A 25,063-nucleotide genomic window follows, 5' to 3' on the forward strand; every position below is an offset into this window, starting at 1 on the left:
TCTTTTGAAAAATTTAAAGACACACACAGTCCATGTCCACCAAACAGATAGCAGAAAGAGCAAGTAATAAACATACCCAATAGTACAGGAAAGAGGGAATTGAAAAAGACATTTTTGGAGGATAATAAGGACTTAGGGCCCTCCCTGGTGGCACAGTGGGTTAAAGCACAGCACTAAGAAGCTAAAGCCACTTCCGCATGATTCGATTCCCGCCTGCCCTGGAGGTGACCACATGGTGTGGCAGACCTCTCCTGACCCGCCCGCTGCTCCCCTCAGCAGTGTACTTCGTCGATCTGCCTGTTCTGCTCCCCACTCTGTCTCTGGTAAAGCCTCTCGCCGCCCCTGAGCCTCTGGCCTGTACCCCAGTTCTGTAAGCACAAATAAATAAATCTTTAAAAAAAAAAAAAGGAATTAGAAGGATCATTGTGCACATTGAGGAAGTTGAAGTGCAACACACATGCAGAGAAGCAATTGAATGTTCAGAAAAAAGCCTAAAACGTTTCTAGGTTTGTACTTCTGGAACATCTGTGGGTTCCAAGGAGAGTAGGAAAAGGCAGATTTGAGGGCATTCTGTAATAGTTTTGAAAGAATATTTCAGTTCAAAGTCAAGCTGCTAGACCAAGAGTGTAGTTTTTCTTCTTGGCTCCAGGTATTTGAAGAAAGTTCTGTCAGGCTGATCAATAAGATAAATGCAAGAGAAACTTCCATGACTACACATGACAAGGAATATGGTCTTTTCAAAAAAAGATAAGTAATTTTTTTAAAGTTTGGAAATATAACTAAACACAAGAACAACTTTATCTCTGAACAACTAACACAGTAAACACCAGAGAGGGGGGATATCTTTCTTCAAAATGTCCAGTTTTCAACAATAACAACAAAAAATAGCTGCTTTCTGACTCATCCTAGTGGGTTCTATGTCAGAGCTTCAAATAGCAAGGTGTCTTCAGGAAACGCCAAAATCAGGCATCATGCCCCCAACATCAAATTCACAGCTGCAATGTCACATGGTCAACTCAAAGACGTCAGCTTGCCTGACCACAAAGGAGAATATTATGTGTTCTTCTTTCACCCTCTTACCTTCACCTTTGTGTGACCCATGGAGGCTACTGCTTTCAATGACAGGGCAGAAGAATTTAAGAAACTCAACTTCAAGTGATTGGTGCCTCTGTGGATTTTCTCTTCTTTTCACTTGGCATGGACCAACACACCCAAGAAACAAGGAGGACTGGGGCCCCTAAATATTCCCTCATTGTCAGCACATTACTGCTCAGAATTATGAGGTCTTAAAGGTGATAAAAGCCTCTCCTTCAGGGACCTCTTTATCACTGGTGGTCAGGATGTCTTTCATTAGAGGAGTGTAAATGACCACTCTGTTGGCCAGTCTGTTTCAGCTTCTCCACTTCACTGAAAAACTTGGTGAAGTATCCTACCAGCCAGCCGGAAACATGGTAGTGATACCATCAAGCCTGATGTCCACAAGAGCAAAGACTATCTCTCTAAGTAGAAGTGAGCCATTTTAGGGCTGGGCTGCAGTGAGCAGTCATAAAAACCAAAGTTCATTTTACTGTTGTCATGCTTAAAACACGAGACCTTAGACTCAGCTCATTTGTGGTCTGGGGGACAAAATGCATTTCCTACGGGGATTAGAAGGCCAGCCTTTCTTTTCTTGGCAAGATTGGTTTGAGTTCTGCTACAGGGCAAGCCAACTCATGTATTAGTAATGGGGCATCACTTTTGATATTTTGTAGTTTCAATTAAAGTTGATCTGAGGAAATAAAAATAAATAGAAAATGATGACCAATTTATAGGAAACAATAACATGATAGAAACATTATCTGAAGAAACCCAAACACTATACTAAGACAGAGACTCTAGGAGGCCTGGGTTCAATTCTTGACTTTGTCACTAATTTCCTACATTAATGAGCAAGGCACATTCATTCTCTAGGACATTTCCTCAGCATTTAAACAATGAGGAAGTTAAGCTTATCAGTAGTCACAAGCTAGAACCTAAAATTTAGTCTAAAGATAAATTGTTTGTACCTCACACTGTTTCTTTTTAAAAGTGTGAATATTTTCAAAATATAGATCTTTTACATAAAAACTGGAGAAACTTCATCCATAGATAACCCCTCCTCCCTACATCCTGTCCCATGTATGAGAACCATTTTCAAGTCATTTTTGCCCCTTACAGATGGGACATAGACATATCAACTAGAAATAGGCCTTGTCTTGCCCAAATTACTGACCACTTTACTCTTATAAGTTACTTACCTGGCCTCTGTAAAATTCTAACTTGGCCACTCCTGGCAAAGGTGTGTCATTCTATTTCTAAATGCACGGTAAGTCTAAGGTTTCATACAGCTGAAAAGATTTCCTCAAGTACAGTCAAAAAGAGATACTATATAGGTTGTCCCTGGTGGCATAACAGGTTAAAGCACCACATTATGAAGCTCTCCAAAGACACTGCAGCACTAATTCAATCCCCCACCAGGGAGCTGACCCACATGGCGTGGCAGACCTCTCCTGACCCGCCTGCTGCTCCCTTCAGCAGTATATTTCAGTAGATCTGCCTGTTCTGCTCCCCACTCTGTCTCTGGTGAATCCTCTCACCTACCATACCTCTGGCCTGTACCCCAATTCTCTAAGCATAAATAAATAAATCTTTCAAAAAAATTTTAATTAAAAAAAGAGATACTATATAAAGTCAAGTAACATTCTGAAAGAGTGGGCTTCTCTATGAAGAGATTTGTTTTTTGTGACATCTAAGCTGTACAACTTCAAGAAATTATGGCAGTGCCCCACTTAATTTATTCTCTCATCACTCTGCCACCAGGTACACAAGAAACCATAGGAATCCAGAATTTAAAGAAACAAAAAAATAAATACATAAATCCCACTCCTCATGGCATCCAAGTACATTCTTTACTTTCTTGTCAAACCTATACGTCATCCCATGGTCCTCTCCTACAATTACAGTTTGACATGTGTTTTGTACACATGTTGTCCTCAAGTAAACAGCAAGTCCTCCTCAAGTCATGGTCCAAAATCAGAGCAAAGACCCCTTTTTTACATGGTGACAAAGAAAAAGAGCTTGAATCAACTGGCCTTAAGGCTCAACATGTAAAAGGAAAACCACCATAGGAGTGTGATTTGCTACCTAGAAAGCTAATCATATTGTAACAGTCTGCTCTAAATTCCCAGGAGGGAAACCTAGCCAAGGAAATCATCTGAAAATGGAAACAGCTAGATATAGGGATTGATGATCACCCAGGTATAATCTATTATATCACTTAACCTGAACAATTCTTAGGAAAGTACATTAAATGTTACATTGCTCATATAAAACCATGTGCCACGTTATATATGGGAGAGAATCTATCCACATTAATGTGCACACATACAGAATGAAGTACTGAAGAGGAGAAGACATATTAGGATTGGTAGAAGTCACATATATCCATAAATTTCTTGGACAGTAGTCGAAATTGTATCACACTTGTTATTTACACATATTTAGCATGGAGTTTCAGAAGACCCAATTATCGCCATTTTACAAGGAGGAAAACTGAACTTCATAAATGGACAGGAAGTTATTTAAACTTTATATATCTTACAGGAGTACTTAGCTAAGAATCTGGGCTTTTTTGATTCCATATCAGGCTTTAATCTGATTAAAAATAGGCAGAGCTAGTTTGGACAAAATCACACTAAGCACTCTTGATTGTGACCAGTGAGAAAGGAAGGGTCTCAGGACAAAGATAAAAATATGGAAATATGGACAGGAATCAAGGACCAAAAAAAAAAAAAAAAAAAATGTTGTTCCCATGGGCTGGTGAACAAGAGGTTTAAAAAGTTGATGACTCTAGGCCAGAAAATCTACTGCCAAGGTTTTCCATGGACTTTTGTTGTTCTTGTTTGTTTGTTTAACCGTCTCTAAGCTATCTTCCCACAGTTTAACAAGTTGGTTGCTAAGCAAAAAAGGGAGCTGTATACCCCACAAGAAATAGTTACATATTTTGAGCCTAAAGGCGTTTAAACTGGAGCTGCAAGCACACAGCCTCTGTGAAATGTTCACCTTAGAGAGGATCATGAGCATTGCACATGATCCTCAAACTGCAGCTGATTAACAATAATTAACAATAATGCACATTAACCAAGTAAACTCTTCTTGCTTTGTCAGTCAATAAAGTGTATGCCCTGTGCTCTGAAATCCCAGTCCTAAAATCTATAATGAATCCTACCCCCAGGTAGATTCTCCCCAAGTCTCTTTCTCATGCCCAGAGAGGTCTCTCCAGAGCACTCTTTTCTTGCTTGTCCCCTAATCAAACGATGCTGACTCCTTGCCTGTCCTCACCATTGTCTATTGCCTGTCCTCACCATTGTCTATTGAGTCATCTTTTCAGTCTTGACCAGAGGGTCCCAAGAGCTCATTTCCCAGTCTGAAACAACACCTCTCAGTCTATCCCTCTAATCAGTAGAGTAGTGAAAAGTGTCTGGAATACTGTTAATTTAGTCACCTGTTTTGTGGGATGTTGAGATAAGGTTGAGGGGCCAGACACCTACTGCCTTGTCTGTTGACACTAGGGTTAGGAACTTTTCACAGCAATAAGACTACCAGTTAGGAACTGGAATTATCCCACCTACTTTAGTGGACAAATTGATCTAATGGTCTACAAAGGTGTCTGGTTATTATGAAATTAAGGCAGAAAGTCTTATTTTTGTTATTATACTTTTACATTATATTCCAAATAACTTAGGAATGGTGTTCTCAAGGAGCTACTGAATATTAGCTTAGGATGAGCTATCTATGAACTACACCAGCACTGATGAAGGTTCAAAGTTCAATATGACATATCTCTATGTCCTACCTAGATATATGAGAGCTTTTATAGATTTTTAGGGAGAGCTTCATAGATTAAGAAGAAAATAAAAACCTGTGATCATATACCAAATTGCTGATAGAACCATGACTAGAACTCTGATCTCTCGTTTCCTAATATAGTTACTATCTAGCACCATTTCCATAATACCACCCTACTCTTAACCAAAATCAGTGTAGAATAATGGAGATAGAAATTTTATTTCAAATATCTACTGGAAAAGATCCTCCATAACCTTCATTATGCAATCCTTTGAGTAATCACACCAGTAATGTAAAGTAACACAACATTCATTCATACAAATTGGAAGGACTGCCTTGGAGCCAATATTCAGATCATTCCTGCAAAAGTCTAACCCGATTTCCTTTTACTGGTGACACCACAACAGCTACCCTTAGGGCTCCATGGTACTTATCTTTAGTCATCTGAAGATCACATAGTTATTAAAACAGTAAGTTTCACAATGTTCAAATGTTCATACTGAATAGTAAGATAGAATATTGGAGCTATAACTTATGATTTAGGGTCTTCCATTAACGTACCTGGTCTATTATCATGGTCCTCAGTCTAGAATTATGTTGTATGATATAATGACAACTACACACCTGTGGCTAATGAACACTTGAAATCTAAGTAATGTGAATCAAGATGTGTGAAATTGTAGAAGACACACCAGATTTCAAAGACTTAGCAAAATATATCATTAATAATTTTATAGTGATATGACATTATATGATAATGTTATATATTGGGTTAAGAAAATATATTTAAATTAATTTATCTGTATTTTTTTTATAATTTTCAGTGTGTTGGCTATATAAATTTATATTTGTGGCTCACATTCTATTTCTATTGGATTGTGATAGCCTAGACCAATGGTTCTTAACATCAAAGATTTTGATTTAACCATCTTGGAGTCTGGGTTTTAGTGTTATTTTTTTAAGCTACCCACATGATCTATTTATTTCATTAGACAGCCAGGATTGAGAAACTTTAGGCTAGATTTTATATTGTTAAAACTTGGGCTAGTTATTGGTCTTCTCAAAGGTCAGCTACATCCTACCTAGGTAGCTACTGGGCCTACAGGCCTGAAGAAACACCTCCTCTGCACTGGAAATAGGAGCATCAATACCAGTTCATTGCTATTTTGATGCCTGGCCCTGCCATTTACCTCCCCAAGCCATTTTGCCTTGCTCAATCATTTGGTTCATCTTTCTATAAATGCTTATTATAAAAATGACATTTCACTACAGTGAAATGCATCTGGATTTTGGTGACATCACTTGGTACAGTTTAATCCTTCTTTTAAAAAGAACAGCTGTCGATAAAGACATACAAGCTGTCTGTGCACAGGCCTTCAAGCATTAGTCTCAAAGGCACATGGTTATGGATTTGTGCTTTCTGACTATTCCTAGGATTGAATCATCAACCAGCAAAGCTGAGCTGGGATACCTACAGGCATTTGGAAATGCTGATGGAAAACATCAGACATGTAGATGAAAATATATTGGACAGTTCATTAGGAGACTTTTAGGATAGAAGAGGATGAAAGGTCATTTTACCCATTCCTCTCATTCCTTCACCTAAATCATTCCAACTAAATACAGTACTTCAGGACTTTGCAGCCCTTCTAGAAAAAGGCCTTTTTCATCCACTATTATTTGATACACAGATATCTGATACATAGTTTCTTGGATCTAATGTAGTTCCTTATTTTTCAGATGAGGAAAAAAGGAAGGAGTTTCAAGGAAGGGAAAATTCCTGTGAAAAACCAGAACTAGGAGGTAGAAAATTGTAGACTGCATTTTAGGTGGTCAAATCCAAATACCCTGTCACTTCCTTCTTATCACACTGATTCTGTAGCATTTTATCCTCCAAGTGTCCAAGTCACTCTGATATTGAGTTGAGGGCAGGACTTGAGTCTTACAAAATAATGCTATGGTGAGGATGGTCATCCGACAGTTTTCCCATGTATTTATTCACTCTGATACCCTCTGGCATGAAAGACTTGCCAATCCCATTTGGTGAATGGGTAAAATCTGAGGTTTTAATTGTCAAAGAGCTGATACCAGCTTATAACTCTAAAGAAGTTGAAGAGCTGAGACACCAGGTCAATGCTCTTTCCCCATAACATCCTGCTAATTAATGATTCAGAAGCAACAGAAATTGCTAAGTAGCCCTCTCCCAAAAGTCCCTTCTGTTAAGGGCTTGCTTCTTCATCGTACAATTTCAAAAGGGCCAAGTCATACGAGCCCTATCAGGTTGCCTGCTTTCCACCTCCACATATCTTAGATCAAGTCGCCTGACCTATGTGAAAAGCAAGATTTGCAATGAACAAGATCTAGTCCCACTGAGGGTAAGGAACCCAAACTCTTAAATTAACAGCTGAAAACAATCTTGAGACAACACACAAGGGTGTTTACACTTCCATAAATGAGAGAAAGGAGACAAAAGTAGCAGAGGGAAACAGGGGCTGAGGGGATCTGAAGTAAAAACAGAAAAGAGGAAAATCAAAAACAAATTAAAGAGCAACCACAGCAATACAGAGTTAAAAGGGTCTTTACAGCTGCCATGGCTAATAGAGAAATGATTTGTACAATGTCACAGCAGGTAAGGTGGTAAGAGGCAGGAGATGAGGATTGATAAATTAAATAAGATAAAAAGGGAAAGTATTAAAAATAAGAGGAACATAGATTAAAGGAAGCCTAAGTCCTGGGTAGGAGACCAAAATAATTGGGAAAAAATTAATAAGGGCCACTAGGACAGGAATGACAGGTGTTAGTCAGGGGGAAGCCAGGGGCAGAGAGCCAAGGAGACAGGAGAGGAGAGTGAAGGCTGACACTCACCCTCACAAAGCTGGCAGGAAACCATCCCTCCTCATCGTCGATCTGGCCCCACCACCAATCCTTGTTGGAAGCATCCAAGACTTTGATGACGTCGCCAGCCTTAAATGCCAACTCCCGGTTGGCCATGGTGACGTGATCCCATACTGCCTCAGCACTAACGATGGAATCTCCAGTGATCAGCTTAGGAGACAAAATGAGAATGTGTTCAGTCCGAACAGCTGGCTACCTTATTTCCTTATTTTCCCTTTACCCCACCCACAGAGCTCTACTACTTATTTAAAAAAAAAAAAACATACTAGTGATGAAGAGTGGGGAAAAACAGGGAGATGACACTGGGAGCACAAGCTTCGTTGTCTATAAGCAAGCAATAGCGTTAACTCCACCAGTGGGTAGAATGACCAAGAATGTGAATATGGAGTACAGAGGCTTCATGTTGTACCCCTTCTCAAGAGCCTCTTCCTTAGAGAAGAAAGAATGTTCTAACCCATAACTCCTTGGTGCTGCAAGGCAGCCTTGGAATGGGTAGAGAGGCTAGAATCAATGGCTAAAATATCATTCAAACAAATTTGATTTAAATTTTCTCCCCCCCCCCCTTTCTCTTCCTCTTTGGAACTGCTGCCACTGCCAGAGGTTCCATTGTACACACAACAAACCCCAGATCCACAGCCTCCTATTCTTACCCATGCATGATCCCATCCAAAGAGATCACAGGTGTGAAAGAATATAGCTTTCTGTAATGCCCTACTCCCAGAAAATGAAAGCTTGACACGATTCCTTCAGTGATTTGTTGAACTACCCTATGAGACATGTAGAAGGTCTAGGTTGACTTTTTCATTTGCTAGATATCAAAACGGTGTCACAAAGTAGTTAACCTTGATATTTGGACTTCATGGTAAGCAGGTTTGGGCTCAACACAGAAGTAGGCAGACATCTATCCCATTGCCACATGAACACACACATATATACACAATACTCATATAAGCACAGTGATGAGGATAGGGTTGGAGAATAGTCTGCCTCCCTCTGGTTACCATCCTGACCACTGTATTATTTGTTCTCTTTTTCCTTCAACTGGTTTCAGCTTATATAGATCATTACTCGTTTGAACAATTGTAGAAACAGAATCCACGTAAAGAGACTCATTCTTTCCCCAGCACTGAACTACTGAACATGTGCTCTTGTAGTCAAGAGTTCCTATCAGCTGACTTTAAGTCCCCAAGGACCTTTTACAACACCACTTCTCAAGTATTTCATGCTTCACAGTTTACAAAATGCTCACAACTACCACATCACTTAATTCTCACCCACACTTTAACGATGGAAAAACTGAGGCTCAGATTTAGTTCTTTGGCCAAACATAATAAATCATGGAATGTGGTCTTTTAACTGCATATGCTCTAATACTCAACATGTTACACTACCAATCCTTCTCATTATCTATATTGAACTTATAGCACTCCATTTATAATATCACAAACCATAGAGCTCCCAAACTTAAAGAATGAGATATGCACAACTACCTTTAGTCACTCATGCCCTGTCTATGAGGAAATTCATATTTATGTTGAACAAATTTTGTTCCAATTGCACTAAAAGGTGGTTTTTCTTGTCCTTGCCTCCATGGAAAAGATGAATTGCTACTTGTTGGCCTCAATAAAATAAATGTTCACAGAGAAGTTTTTACTTCTCCTGCCAATGATGGGTCCCAACTAGATATTACTGGAGTTCAATGAGCACAAAAGCCCCAACCCAAAGTACCATGAAGGCTTTTGGGTTAAAGCTATATATGCTTGGCTTTTATCAAGGGTGAAAGAGTACCTTGGAATCAATTAACAATCCCCTATTCAGTAAACTATCTGTGTTGCCATCTGAGGTCCCCTAGGTCCAGGTGTACTGATTACACTGTTGATACTCTTTTGTTAAAAAACATGCAGTCTTCTCTTTAGGGACTCCGCACATGGCTTTTCCCAGCAGCAGTTTGCGCATTCTTGTCCACATTTAATCCAGCTAATCTGCCTAGGCCCTCATATCACACAGCCAAGCACTGAAAGACACTTCAAAAACCATTGCTGTATACCCTCATTTTATAGATTTATTATAAAATAGGAGTGAGTCACCTGCAGTCACTAGATGGCAACCTGCTAGACCATTTTTTCCCCAACATAACACTAGGAATAGAAAAAGCAGAAGAGAACATTTGGATTTACAACCTTGTTTTACTACTTGCTAAATGTGTAATGAAATAATTATATTAATTAGTAATATTTGTAATATTATGTGTTTGGCACTATTCTAAGCAATTTACACACATTTTATTATTTAAGCCTCATAAGAGTCCTTTGAGAAAATAATATTTTATTCCTATCTTATAGATGAGGGAGCTAGAGCTCAGAGAGGTTTAAATAATTTTCCCAAATTCATAGTCAATAAATGCTATACTCAGAATTCAAATGCAGGCACAGTGTGTCTTTAGACTCCTCTTAGAAACAGTGCCGCCTCTGAGTTTCATTTGTTTTCTTCACATTAAATGGGTAAATTTATAGCCCTCTCTGCTTAATGAGCTATAATATGCTTAACCAAGAGTTCGCCCACATGTGTGTAGATATAATAGGAAGGACAACCACAAAGAAGCTGGTAACTCTATGGGTTCTTGTGTGCTACAGTCATAATGCCAACAGAAACAAGGGGATGCTTTTTCCCTGTCCTCTGATTTGTCAGAAAAGTAAACTAAATCTGGACTGAAAGTTGTTTCAAGTTTTTCTAGTATATAGCAAATTGACTTTTAACATATTTTTTTCACAAATATGCACTTTTTATCTGCTCATCCATTCCCTAGCACTGTTTATTCAGTGAGCTCTTACAGTGGGCAGGGAGGGATATGCTTACTGTTATAGAGCTATGGTTCCAACCTGAAAATCAAAGGCTCTTTGGGTACTAACAATGAGGTACCCTTCAAGCATTATGCAAGACAGTTAACAGCAGTAAAGCCTAGCTTCAATTCTGGGCCTTGCTAGTTTGGAAAGTAAAAGTAACAATGAGAGGACAGATGGGGAGTCAGAAAACCAAACCAAAAACAGTGCTGTTAGCATGTAGTTAGGATACCAAGGACTGCAGTATCACCAAAGAAAAGGGGAAATTTCAAACTATGCAAACTTTTGTTCAGGTTTCTACATATGCCAAATGGAAATAACAATACCTGCCTCATAGGCAGTGTTATGGCGAGAATGGACTAAAAACCTGGATATAAAATGTCAGTAGAAGACCATAGACAAATGTAGGATCCTATGTGGCTATTGGGCTCTAAAACCATTTTGTAAGTTACTGAAAGTAAGCCTTAAAGAATGCGTAGGTTTGTAACAGAGAAGAGAAAATAAAGGACATTTGAGGCAGAGGAACAAGATTAAGCAATGTCTCAGAGGTAAAGATTATAGGGAATTTGAGGGCAAACAAGTAGAGGAATTTGGAACAGACAAGGGATGGTAAGGGGAAGGATGACTAGAAAGGTAGGCTAGACCATATTTTAAGGTTTCTAAATCCAGTTTAAGAAAAGGGAAAAATCAAAGTTCATTCCACGGGGTGGGGACCAAACAAAGTGTGATCATAAAAGTATGAGGGTAAGATAAGAGGAAATGCAATTTGTGAATGGGAGAAGAAATGATTTTTTTCCCTTCAGTGTGTTAAATGCGGGGTGCCAGCAGGACATACATGTACATTTAAAGCTCAAGAGAGGTCAGAAGAGATAGTTATACAGTTTTGGGAGCCAAAAGCTCAGAGGAAATTATAGAAAACAATAAAAGTTTTCCCTTAAAAAAAGTATTTAAAAAGAAGGTACAAAACCTAGGCAAATAATAACAATGGGAAGTAAGGAATAGGAACCAGAGAAAAGAACCAAAATAGAACTGTCAACATGTAATTAGGTTCCCAGGGAATGGAATCTCACAAAAGAAGGATGGAGAGGGGTGGAGATTCATAATACAACTTTTAAACAAGGAATTAGATCCTATTACTTTTTATCTAGATTTCCCAATGCAATCCTAATTTTAAATATTCTAGCTCACTGATCCTAAAAATAGATATATCTGTTATTACAGACATGTGCCCTGACATTCATCTTGGAAATATGATCATCATCCCCTGGATGCATTGAGTTTTTCCTCTAAAGCTATTCTCTGATCAAGGAAAAATGCATCTACAGTTAACTTGGAATAACCAGTGGTCCCTTTCAAGGGGAAGGAATGGAGGAGTGGAAGATGGATGAATGGGAAGGAGGAAGGGAAACTTGCATTTGTTGAAGACATTGTACCAGACATTGGGTTTCTTTTGTTATATCAAGCTCTATAACTCTCCAATTTGTGAGGCTATCCAAGTAGCCCTCAGTCATCGTTTAGTAACAAGTAAAGAAAAACCAAGTCTCTACTTGGCCTTACTCTATAGTACTGCATTTATGAATCCTTCACATTTCCTGCAAAGAAGGCAGCTAGCTGTTTTCTCTCTAGGGAGACCTGACCACTCTGAAAATGACATCAAACAGTAATTCTCAATACTCTGGATACTTGTTCTAACAGTTTGCTAGGCCTCAGGAGTTTTTGGATCACACCATAGGAACCATTTCCCTTAGAGGACCTTAGTCTGGGCTCTAGAGTTGCATCTCCTGATTACCTCCCTCATTCTCCCCAAGGATCTCTGTGCCACCCTCAAGTTGGTATTTCTGAAAAAGTATATGCTGGTTCAAATAAGGAACATTCCCAATGTCAGGCCTTACCTAGAGATCACAGCTCTCACTCAGTTTTCCAGAGCTTTACAATTTCTCTTCTTGTTCTCGCCTTCTTGCTGAACAATGCCATCCCCAAAATAGTTATTTAATTAGCCTGGGTGGATGCCAGAAATATTAAAGCTTTAAAGGGAAGAAGTACAAGGGGAAAAGTTTAAAAGTTTTGTGCAGAACAGCAACTACCATGAAGGTAGATTAGCTGGGCCTGCCTTCTGAGAAACTTCTAAAATACAAGGAGGGGATTTTGCCTCTCCATAAGGTTTTCTCAGTTGGTGCCTCTCCCCATTTCTCTTAAAATGTTCCCTCATTTGGCCCTCCCTGGTGGCGCAGCGGGTTAAAGCACAGCACTGAGAATCTAAAGCCACTTCCGCATGAGTTCGATTCCCGCCTGCCCCGGAGGTGACCACATGGCGTGGCAGACCTCTCCTGACCCGCCCGCTGCTCCCCTCAGCAGTGTACTTCGTCGATCTGCCTGTTCTGTTCCCCACTCTGTCTCTGGTGAAGCCTCTCGCCGCCCCTGAGCCTCTGGCCTGTACCCCAGTTCTGTATGCACAAATAAATAAATCTTAAAAAAAAAAATTTTTCCCTCATTCAATAGTTAGGCATACACTTAAACAAAATTCCTTATCTTTCCCCCTATCTGAAATAGGCTGGGATTTTATGCTTTCTCTTGAATAAACTTCATGTATGTTTAATATTGCATTGTAAAGAAATTGTGTGTCTTGCCCAAAGTGCTCAAAGACAACAATTTTCCCTATTTCTGGAAAGGTATGACTCAGGCTATATGGAAAACAGCTGAGAGACACCATGGTATAAGCAAAGACTGGATATTGAACAAAGTTTTACCATTAATTCACTGAGAGATCTGTTTCAGTTTCTTAGCCAATCAAGTTATAGACTTGAGCCAGACAACCTCTCAAGTCCCTTCCAGTTCTGTTTTCTATTGAAGCTAACGTTTCACTGTCTTAAACTACAGGAAGTTCAATGTCACAGCTTATTTCTTCTCATTCTCCTTTGTGTTTTATAGGATGCTTTTACTCTATGCTCTCTGAAAATGGAGTTGATTACTCCCTGCCTGACTATAACTCACTCATAAGTGAGAATATATATATTCTATATTTTATATATATATATATATATATATATATATATATATATATATATCCTCCTCCCTCTTTCCCCCCTTCCTTCATGTCTCCCTCTTTCCTATGACCCTTTTATTTTGATTTTTATTGGTCCACCCTAGACCCTAGACACCTTTATTACTCCAAGTTGCTTCCCAAGTGGACTCCATGATGTCCATAGCTTTTTCTCTTCAAATTGCTCCTTAACCATGCCCTTCTGAAAGCTCCAATAGTTTCCTACTTTCAAAGTCAAATTAAGAGTCCTACCAAAGGACTTATCTCAAACTTGACAGGAATCCTCCACTCTAGAGAAAATAGGTCTCTTGTAAACAAATGTACCCCTATCTCTGTGCCTCTGCTTCAGCCATACTCTTAGATATAATAAATTATAGGGACAGAGTAGCTAGGTTACCTTTCTCTAGATATGTGAACATGACCTGTTTGGTCCTTAATTCCTTCCCAAATCACTCAAGCCTGTACCCTCTCTCCCTTTGTCTCGTTCAGTAATTTCTACTTAGAATGAGAAATGAAATAAGACAACTAGAAGTTCTTTGGGTTGTCCACCAAAACACTATTTTCCAAATAACCAGGGTCTATCCTTGTGAACAGTATATCTGCTTAATCTAACTCATAATTAACAGTATTGATTTTTGCCTCTATCTAAAATTATGACCTGTATCCTAAAATCCAGGTAAGCACCAAGGTAGTTCACAACCACAGAGTTAGTATCTCTGCAGATTGCAGAACATTTTACTGCTCCAAGGAAAATATTTGCATAATGTGTACCAGGTGGCCGATAGTCTAATCCATTGTTGGTAAGATTTATGGCCAGGTGGCTGAGTGACCTTGTTTAGCTAAAGATCTACACAGGTGCTTGATGGTTATCAGGTAAGGGGGAAAGGCATGCCAAGGAAGAATAAGATCTACTGTGAATAAAAAAAAAATCACAAAAATTGCTTTATCATTTTCCTGTAACTTAAAAGCTCACACCTAGCTGGTTTCAGCTTTAATCTGGGTTTGGCTACTGCCCATCACTAAATAATTTCATTTCTGAGCAGAATAATTAATGCTTTCAAGTTATGATGGTTCTAAATGTACTGAAAGGAAGTACACAAATATCTCTTTTCATGACATGATCATCTTTTTTTCTAGGTTGGGCGTGTGACTTATGAGTCATGAGGCATTAGCTCCTTTCAGTACCATCATCTACTTTCACTTAAATAAAATGAAAGATCGACCACTGGTTTCAGTCACATCTACAGTGGGATGGCTTGACCTGAAAGGTGAGCCTAAATGCACATAAGTCTCAGTAAGAGCAAAGTAGAGCACCTATATAGAGGCTAATATATACTTTGGTTGCAAGACAACTTACACCTAAATCTTGGAAAACCCAGACAAGCCTTATAAGGTATGAAACCATCCAGTATATTTTCTCCTTTACTAGAGATAAGTAACAAAGGAATAACTTCTTTCTGTATCTCTTCCAAAGGAAGATGAGGGTCGATATCTTAAGAATGGATTAACTGATAAGAAACATCAGCCATTAGCTCAATACTATGGGCCCAGTTTCAGAAGTGAAACCCAGTTGTTACCCTCAAATTGTACCATGCTGAGTTTGGTCTTGTTATAAAAATAAGTTCATCAGGACACTCCCTGTGGCACAAGCGGTTAAAGTGCAGCACTATGAAGCTATTGGCAGCCACTGCAGTACAAGTTTGATCCCTGGCCAGGGAGGTGGCCTACACGGCACAACATCCCTTTCCTTTCTCTCCCACTGCTCCCCTCAGCAGTGCATTTCAGTCAATCTGTCCTGTTCCCCATTCTGTCTCTGGTGAACCCTTTTAACTCCCCATACCCCTGACCTATACCCCAGTTGGTATGCATAAATAAATAGTATTTTAAAAAAATAAGTCCATCAGAGAAAATACAGTTAATGTGTCAAGGATTGCAGAGACCAGAAAAAAGACATGTTAGTATCTTCTCTAACTATGACTGTGTTGACTAGAGAAGTCTCCCACACCAGAGCCACTGCAAAGGTTGCATTTCTGAAACAATTTTGGGTTCTTTGAGCCAAAATATTGGAAACAGTAGTTACTGACAAATTGTTCTTAGATATTTTAGCATCACCCAGGTGCATCTGACCCATTATAACAGTTTCTCAGTCTGTAGTCAACAAGGCCACCTGTTTAGAATCACCTCCTGAAATTACTGCATGCAGTCCAGGTTATGCTCAATCATACATCATATTAAGACCAGAGTTTGAATTAAAATAAATTCTACTTGCTGCACTGAACCAAAATTTCTAAAACCCTGTCACTTGGTATCTCTTTCTTATATCAGGTTCCAGGCAGGCTTAGGTATTACAGTAGACTTTCTAGGAGGATTTTCCTGGTCTGTCTTGGGAGGCTATCTGTACCTTCTCTTTTTCCACCCTGACCTTCACCGAAGTCCCCAATGACCCAAATGGAAAATCCTGACAACATCTCTGTGCTTCAATATAGTAGCAATTTCCTAGAGCTGTATTCAATTACCCAAGTCAGCCTCGAATATTCTAAGAGAAAAAAATCATTAGTAAAATGACGGAATGACTCAGCAATGTTCTCTCCATGACTGAAGTCAGAGCATGCTGTCCCACACTGAAGGTCATCCTGACCTTCTACTTGACTTTTAGGCCAGCTTGAGCACTATCTCCAAAATGTTCCTGCCCTGGGGATTATGCCATTTTTCTTGGACTTGCTAGTGTACTGTGTTCCAGTGACCCAATGCAGTCTGTTATTTACTTCATACTTGAGAGATAGTCAAGGAAAGCCTAAGGGAGAGGCTGGGTGTTCAAAGAGACCAAAATCCCTAAAATGACCTAGATCCATCTTGGGTCTTGCATTTGGGCTCTTGAATTTATTTGTGTGAATGAAATGGAACTGTCCTTAACTTTTCCTGGCCTCTGTTGTGAAGGTCAATCTTAGAGTTGTCTGGGAAAAGGAAGGGGTGGAGATGGGTTCCACTAGGTTTACAGAAGGATACGAGGAGGGGGCCAGAACTACAAGAATAATCTTTCTTCTGTGCCTCCCACATGCATCGTTCTATACTCATCAACATCACAGCCAGAGGGTAGGTGGGCAAGGCAGAGAGAAGGGAGTCAGTTTTTATCCATTTGACAGATGTCCTGTTAAAATCCTGTAAAGGAAGAAGGGCTGTAGGTGGGGGGAGGAGCAGAGGAAGTGATAGGTTAAAACTAGTAGTTCTAATGTCATCTTTAAATGTGACCATCTGATCTAAGGTGGTGAGAACAGAAACAGTATTTAGTCACGAACACCATGACCTGTTCTTGTATCTTGAGAAGAGGAGAGGCAGGAAGAATAACTATATATTTCAATTAAGTTGAAGTCTACTGAGCATGCCCATCCAGGCCACAGGGTTTTAAATGTCAGAGCCTTGGTGTATGCATTTTCAAAGCAAATTTACCTGTTTCCTGGGACTCCTTATAGCCCAAAGGTGTAGTATGCATTTAAATAGCCCATCAGTCAGTAGAACTAGTTTCCAATGGCTTCTGTGAAATAAATGGCTTACGTGAGAGAAGGCATTAGGTCAAGGCACTGAGAAATTCTTCTGGTCCCTATCAGAAATGTGCCTGTTCAGAGGTAGGTCATATTTCTCCAATCAAGTCTAGCACAGTCCTGGATTTCCTGAAGACACAGAAAATGCTGGGTGAGTGGATGACAGGAGTATTCAGTGAGCAGAGGCCACAGGAAACTCAATCCACCAAGCTTCCTTCCATTTCAGAATGTGTTATTAAAGATTCTGGACAGAAATATAACATCTAAACCTGCCAGAGCTGACACAGAGAAACACAATCAAACATGCCTTCAGGGTCCTATTAGGTAAGGCATCAGGTCTGAGTCTGTAGGAATAGTGGCTGTACTTGTAACAAAAGAATTCCAATTAGGTCATCTAGGCTTGTGTAAAATAGGTTCTGCCTGTCTGCTTTCGAGATAGAGTTGGGGGATAGTCAGGGATGGAATCCAAAGCAGCTTATTAGGGACAAAGCAGCCAATAAGGGGCTAGGGTTTGAACCTATTCTTCCTGACTGTCTCAGGAGTCTGAAAGGTAGTGGATTCTTATATTTAGATAAGGACAGCACAGGAGATGCCCAAGAGATAGCAAAACCAGTTCAGTCCAGCATTGTAGAGGATCCAGTTAGGGAAAGTTGCCTAATATGTCAAGTTAGTCAGCATCAGCATTAAGATTAGAAATTAGGTCTACAATCAAAAGACTAAAATGAAGGATGGTAGTTAATTGTTTCTGGACTGGACACCAACTACTATTTGTTAAAATAAACACCTATCCAGTATCTAAATGTTACTAATGTAGGATCTGTTTTACAAAAATCTCCACAAGGGCCCTCCCTGGTGGCACAGCGGGTTAAAGGTCTTACATGATTTGTCTTGATGCAGCAGATGGCAAAACCTATTAAGAGTGTGTAAGTTTGGGGACCTAGGGTTCCCCTCTCCCTGTCCTGTAACAAGAAAATAAAATTTGACTATTTCAGATTTTTGCTATGGGCTACCTCTACTGGAACAGAACTCCAGTATAAGGATGACTTTTTGGCTCCATTGCCAGAATAAAGGGAACTGTCTCATCCACCCAGTTCAGATCATTTGATGCAAAGCATTGAAATTAGATTCTAAGAAGAGATTAATGAGGAAACAAGGGTTAAGATAAATGATTGCTGAATGTCACATAGAACAAAAACCCAATTAGATTTATTCAAAAACCAGTGCTTTTAAACTGTTCACATTTCTTCACATCCCCACAGAGTCAAAGAACCTCGAGGTTGTAGCAAGATACAGAAGAGTGTTTTTGGTAAATTACATAATAAACAGAAGAAGGAACATATTCACCATATGCTAATGTATCCATAGAACATCTCACTAGAATGACTTACTGGTGGTCTCTGCAAAGGAAGTCAAGAGTCTGGATAACAGGGACAGTAAAAAATGAAGTGTGTAGGGTCAAGAAAGTTAAGGAAATTGTGTGGCTACTTATGGGCAGTCCTTTGGTGGCTAACCCTTCTCTATATGCCTCTCAAATTTCAAAAGAATAATATGTCTTCTTTTTTTCCTGCATCATCTCCCACCCCCCAACACTGTTTACTTAACCCCCCCCCAAAAAAAAAAACAGTACTATGATCATTCCACAGGTTTTAGAATTATAATTGAAAATAGCAACAGATTGGGCTAGGCTCCTACAACCAATCATCAAGCGATGAAAAAATAGCATATTAGCCCTGAGACAGACGAAGACAGAAACAAATGGTCTTCTTCCTCAATGCTTAGAACCCAAGGCCTGAGCTCTGCAGATTCTTCCATCTACTTCTTCTAAGCACTCTGTCTTGATGTACCTACCTTCCTTTATCCTGGGCTCAAAAAGGCAAAAATAAATGAGCTAAAGAGGCTCCAAGAAGGCCCTCCCTGGTGGTGCCAGGTTAAAGCACAGCACTACAAACTAGCTGCATCCACTTCAGTGTGTGAGTTCGATCCCCACCCTGGAGGTAAGCCACATGGCACAGCAGACCTCTCCTGTTTTGTCCGCTGCACCCCACAGAAATGTACTCCGTCAATCTGCCTGTTCTGCTCCCCACTGTGTCTCTGGTGAATCCTCTCACTGTCCCTGTACCTCTGGCCTATACCCCAGTTCTGTATGAATAAATAAATACTTTTTTTTTTTTTTAAGAAAGGCTCCAAGAAATCTCAGAGTCTCACTCTGGCTTTCTGGTCTAAGAGTGTATGATGTATGAAGAAGGGGTAAAATGTTAGTTCCGTTAATGTTTAGTGTCCACATCAACATCAGGCGAGAAGCAAGACATAAGGCCTTAAGGAACTCTCCCAGATTTAGTTCTTGAATTTCAACTGTGTTACAAATCAAGAACTGTCTAAATACTCCATAGATCAAGGCCCCCAAATAATATTTCTTCACATACTTTTAAGCCTACCCCTTGGCAGGTCAGACACACAAATCCTTCTTTACACAGTAAGCTATGAGGAGTTGGAAGTACCATAAATGGATCAAGTGCCTTCAGGTTTAAACAGGTAGCACAACTCACTCTCACAATAGCTTAGCATTTTCAACTCTTCACTGCTTCCAAAAAAAAAAAAAAAAAAAAAGCGGTATATGAACTGCTGTGGAAGGGATTAATGGATTAATGGCTACTCAGTATGCTTCTCCTGGGCGAATAGGGCACTGCTGGGAAAGGCTGGGTCTCAGAGAGTTCATTTTCTTGATATATGTCAGGACAAACTTAGATATTTCATTGTATTTGCTTAGTACGTACAAGTACTCTAACTGCACTTATCCTAGTTTAGGATGAAGTCTCTACCATCACTACCTATGGATGACCAGATGAATGGTGCAAACTTGTCTCTGGGAAAGGTTCAACTTAGAATTTAAAAGTACCTGTATGGGAGCCCTCTGTGGCGGTACAGTGAGTTAAAGTGTAGCACTATGAAGCCATCTGCAGCCACCACAGCATGAGTTCAATCCCTGGCCAGGGAGCTGAACCACATGGCACAGCAGACCTCTCCTGACACACCTACTGCTCTTCTCAGCAGTGTATTTCAGTAGATCTGCCTGCTCTGCTCCCCACTCTGAATCTGGGGAGTTGCCTCACCCCTTATAATTCTGGCCAGTTCTTGTATACATAAATAAATGTTATTTTTAATTATAAAAAAAGAAAAAGAAATTATCTGCATGAGTAGGGGTAACCCTAGCATGATTTTGGCCAACCTGACCCCATAGGGTTCCTTTCTCCTGTTCCCTTACTGCCATGGCCTTTTTCTTTTTCCAAATCCTCTGATAGGAGTCTGGCCCAGTTGTCAGTGGGCATTGAAATCACTACAAAAGTTGGTAGGAGTAGCAACTGGAATTCCAAAGCTGAGAAATGGGCATGAGGTTGCCATACTCAATGGTAAACCACTGGGGCTCTGAGACTGTTGCTCCAGTACAGGCCTGGCACACTCAAGCTACTTAATTCACTGCTTCTCAGTCTTCAATCTAGACCCATTCTAGAGTCATCTCCTTCCAGCACCAGTTTTTGGTACCAAGGTCTCCCAAGGTTCCTAGCTTAAAAAACTCTAAAAATAGCAGGTCTTTCTCAGGGGAGCCAGATGGCCCAAGGTGCTGTGCTGAGAGGTAGGGTCAAGGTAATTAAGGATGTGGCTGTTCTCTCCACCCACCACTCACCTCCCAGAGGGGCTTTTATGTATGCTAATATTTCTCACACCTTCCAACCTACAATGTAGATAAACTTACTCTAGTTCAAGTCATTATTTCATTCCCCAGAATAACAATCTGTAACATTTAATTACTTTGGTTTTCTAGGTCTTTACTCCAAGATCCTATCATTCCACAGTAAATTGTACTTGGATTGAGAGATTCAAGAATATACTTAAGCTTTCTGCATTAAACGATGTCAATTTATCTTCTCCATCTATCTATTAACTTAATGTCTGAGGGCTCAGCTCTAAATTTTGTTTGTCTTTGCAGAGCCTGCTCTAACACATGATACTACAAGTATTAAATTTATTCCTGAAACCACTGCCCTCTGAAATCTAATGTCAGGTATTAAGACAAAAAGTCAGAATATATTGACAGAAGCCCACCAGATTAGGCCAATGCCTTGTACCCACTTGAAAGAGCAGGACAGCTGGCTGATGTTAGAGGTAGGACCTAGGGATCAAGGACCAACTCTGAGCTTTGTTATGAATCAGATTATATCCCACAGAGGTCTGTGTCACATGTGTGTACATCCATAGCTGTGTTGAAATATGTCTCATGTGGAGGTTATTTGTCCAAATAAGTCCTTAGGATTATATATCTGAGGGACAGGAGTGTGTGTCCTAAAAAGTAGGCATATGTCTGAGCATGCATCTCAGTGTGTCCTTCATGTATGCAAGTATGCAATTGTTGTACGTGCTATGTCTCTCTACAAACACAAATTTGTACAAGCATAATTTATATGTGTCTATGGATGTGTGCATACCATGCCTGCATCATGGTATGCACAGTATATGCAAGTATGTGTCTCATGGTTAAGTGAATGTGTGTGCACCAAATTGTCAGCATGAACTAGTATTCCATGTGTCCTGTGTGAGTCCCAAATATACCCAGCATGTATCTAAGTGTGTATAGGTACATATCACATGTGACCTATATACATGTATAAATGTGGGTATAAGGAAAGGGTATGGATGGACACCAAGGTTGAACCAATTTTCCCATCACACAATTTGTTTCTAACCAGCTATGCTTTAAGTTCAATATACTTCTAAGCAAGTCAAAGGACCTACTCCATGTTTCCTTTCTAATACCAACTTCATCTCTGTCATGTCTTGATTGTGGTGCCACTGGTGCTTTTCCCAATAAGGTTGGTTACCACTCCACTCATCCATTGGGCCACACAGCTATAATGTTTTGGAAATAAGAGCTGAACAAGGAACAATTCTTGGTAAAATCTTACTGTACTTTAAGCCTCAGTTTTCCTAGCAATTCTATGATCAAGTGGGCCCAATGATCTTAAGGGTTCTCTCTCACTGTTAGCCAGTGACTTTCCCAGGTTAAGCATCTTGGACTAACTCTGGTTCCTAATAATACCACATAAAGAGAGTTAACAGTTATGTGCATGTGGATTAGCACTTACAGTTATTTCATCTTAAGTAGGCACCCTCTAGCCTTTGGCAAGAAATTGGTTGCCTCCCTATATATGTTATTCCATATTCATAATCTAAGAAATCTGATAAACTTGAAGTAAAAGAGATACGGTTCCAAAAGCATATAATCTTCATCAAAACCCAGTCAAAATGAGAAGACATTTATCAATAGCAACCTTTCCCAAACTTTGGGATGACTGGGAACCAGTGATGGTAATGAGTCAGCTTTTATTTTTAAGGCCTAGTCTTTAAGAACATAACTAGATAAATCAACAGAGATAACACCTCTCAACAGAGCATAATAGGCCAGAGAATCTAGAAGCCACTCTTCTGTATTTGGCAAGGCCCCTTAGGCATGACTAGATGATATTACATACAACAGAATTATCATGGGTTAAATAGATATATCTGAATTGTCAATAACTGGTTCAATGACAACATAGTCAGAACTGTCTAATGAAATTTACCTAGTTTTCTCTATCTGGATAATTATGCAAGACCTAGATAGAAGCAAATTGTAGAAGGAATCTTTCAAATGAGTTCCTTGTCTAAGGCTAATTGGTATGGGTGTTTTGAAAACAGCTAACTCTATATTGATAGGTTCTTGCTACAACACCCATGCTTCTAAGAAGCAGCACTGATCGAGTCAATCACAGCAGTTCTCTTAGTTGAAAGCTTTTTAGCAATATAGTGGAGAGAGTAACCCTGTTCTTGTTTATCTTACAGAGTTATGGAAAAAAGACTAATGGCACAGATTTATACAATAGTTATTATTTTCTTTTCCTGTCCAAGAAGCAATGAAATTTTTCCAAACAAAATGATGCAGAAAAAGGTGAACAGTATAGATTTGCTCTAAGTAGGTGATTTATGAAGTCTGTGATTTCTAACATAACCCAATCATATAATGAAAGTCCAGTAATACATGTCACAAATCTGGAAGCCAGGAATTGGTTTTTAATTGCCAAGTGCCTAAGCAGCTCTGGTTTGCTTGACTTGAGAATGCACTAAATAAACACACAATTAACTTTGGCTTTTTTCCAAGCTCCTCTTTTAGCTTTGCAGGAGACAGGGGGAAAGCTAGTCTATTCATAGCAATGTGTGTGCGTGGCGGGGGCAGGGAGGGGGTGCTGTTTGGGGGAATGGAGCTGGGGGTAAATAAAACTTCTTATACCTTTCAAGGAAGGGAAGTAAAAGAGAGTCCTCCACACTGTGATAGAAAAAAGTAAGGCACAGTGACTAGGGGATTTGTTCAAGGTCACTCAGAGGCTGAGATTATATTTGCAGTCACTAAGAATGTATATGTATTTCATTAAGAAAACCTTTACAGAGGGTTAAAAAAATAAAAATTAAATTAAAATAAATAATAATAAAAAAGAAAACCTTTACAGAGAGTCTACCAAATGTTAAGTATCTCCACTATAGCAGTAACCTAGAGATTTCTGCATCAGAGTTCTCAAGGATTATCAGTCCCAATTAACTAAAAAGAAAATCAACTCACAGTCTAAGTGACTTGCCCAAGGTCACAGAGCTAAAAAAATGACAAACTATTAGGTCAGCGACCTTTTGTTTTCCATCACACCATACAGGTTTCCCTCACCACTATTAAAAGACAAGAGCAGCTTGCAAGTCTATTAAGCCCAGGAAATCATCCTTCCAAGGCAATGCCCAAATTCTAGTACTACTTACAAACATGTTGTGCTTTCTTTTTCTGTACTTAATTCCCCAGCTTCCACAGTGAGGGAGGAAACTAGACTCAGAACAGTTCTAACATTTCCCCTCCTCCTTTTTAAAAGATAATATAGCTGTCTGGAATGATTTTATTTATTTAATATTTTATTTATGCACACAGATCTAAGGTACAGGCCAGAGGTGCAGGGGCCATGAGAGGATTCACCAGAGACAGACTGGGGAGCAGAACAGGCAGATAGATGGAGTATACTGCTGAGGGGAGCAGCGGGCGGGTCAGGAGATGTCTGCCTCCAGGGCCCGGGACAGAACTAGCCCTGAAGCAGCCATGATGAGCTTTGCATTGCTGCACTTCAACATGCTGCACCACCAGGAAGGGCCCTATAATGATTCTAAATGGCACTCCACCTTCCAGAACATGAGTCTAGATCTGGTGCCATATGAAAATAAGTCTTTGAACCTCATTTTTCTTATATGTAAAATCAAAATAATCTCTGCCCGATCTCTTTTCCCAGCATCACAGAGATAATCAAGAGAAACAATGTTCAAAATCCTAAAAAATATAAAACAATTGGAGGTTCAATGTTCAAAATGGAGAATCAAGAATCAATTAGCATACACAAGCCCCACTTGTTTTACTCTAAATCCAATTAGAAGTGTCTATCTATGTTATGTCCAATAAATCTTTCAGATTCCTCCTTTACAGTTCAATTGGGATTCTCAAGACAAACATCTCAGCTGGTTTCAAGGTCCAGAGGAAATTAATGGAAGCCCTATATTCCTTTAGGGTCTTAAGCACAAAATAGTCTATCATTTTGCTTTTGTTCCAAGCTTTCTCATAATGTTAAGATTATCAGAGCCTCTGTTAGGGACGCCTGGCTCCCCATGTCTCTTTTCCAATACCAATGCACCCACTGCCCAGCCCTCCTGTCAACCAGCAGAGTTCACAAAGGGAGGAGGAAGAAAGAGTGGGCGCAGGAGAGGCTGTGGGAGGTACTGCTAAAAGTAGCTGCTGCCTTTAGGCACCACACTCTGAGGGGGTGGGGGGT

The 25,063-nt window shown here is 39.7% G+C and overlaps 1 protein-coding gene across 5 annotated transcripts in view; it reads right to left on the minus strand.

The window, feature by feature from the left end:
• Positions 1–25,063, minus strand: part of ARHGEF9 (Cdc42 guanine nucleotide exchange factor (GEF) 9) — a 294,997-nt gene that overhangs the window by 212,883 nt on the left and 57,051 nt on the right. For 4 of the 5 annotated variants that reach the window (XM_012734448.1, XM_012734451.1, XM_012734449.1 and 1 more), the window contains exon 2: positions 7,732–7,911. In XM_012734448.1, the coding sequence (XP_012589902.1) occupies positions 7,732–7,911 (180 nt within the window). Of the gene's footprint in view, positions 1–7,731; positions 7,912–12,493; positions 12,578–25,063 lie in introns of those variants that run through there. The other variant, XM_012734452.1, reaches the window with a different exon arrangement.

The sequence above is a fragment of the Condylura cristata genome, unplaced genomic scaffold (genome assembly GCF_000260355.1).
Source record: "Condylura cristata isolate star-nosed mole 26May11 unplaced genomic scaffold, ConCri1.0 scaffold00056, whole genome shotgun sequence".
Taxonomy (NCBI): domain Eukaryota; kingdom Metazoa; phylum Chordata; class Mammalia; order Eulipotyphla; family Talpidae; genus Condylura; species Condylura cristata.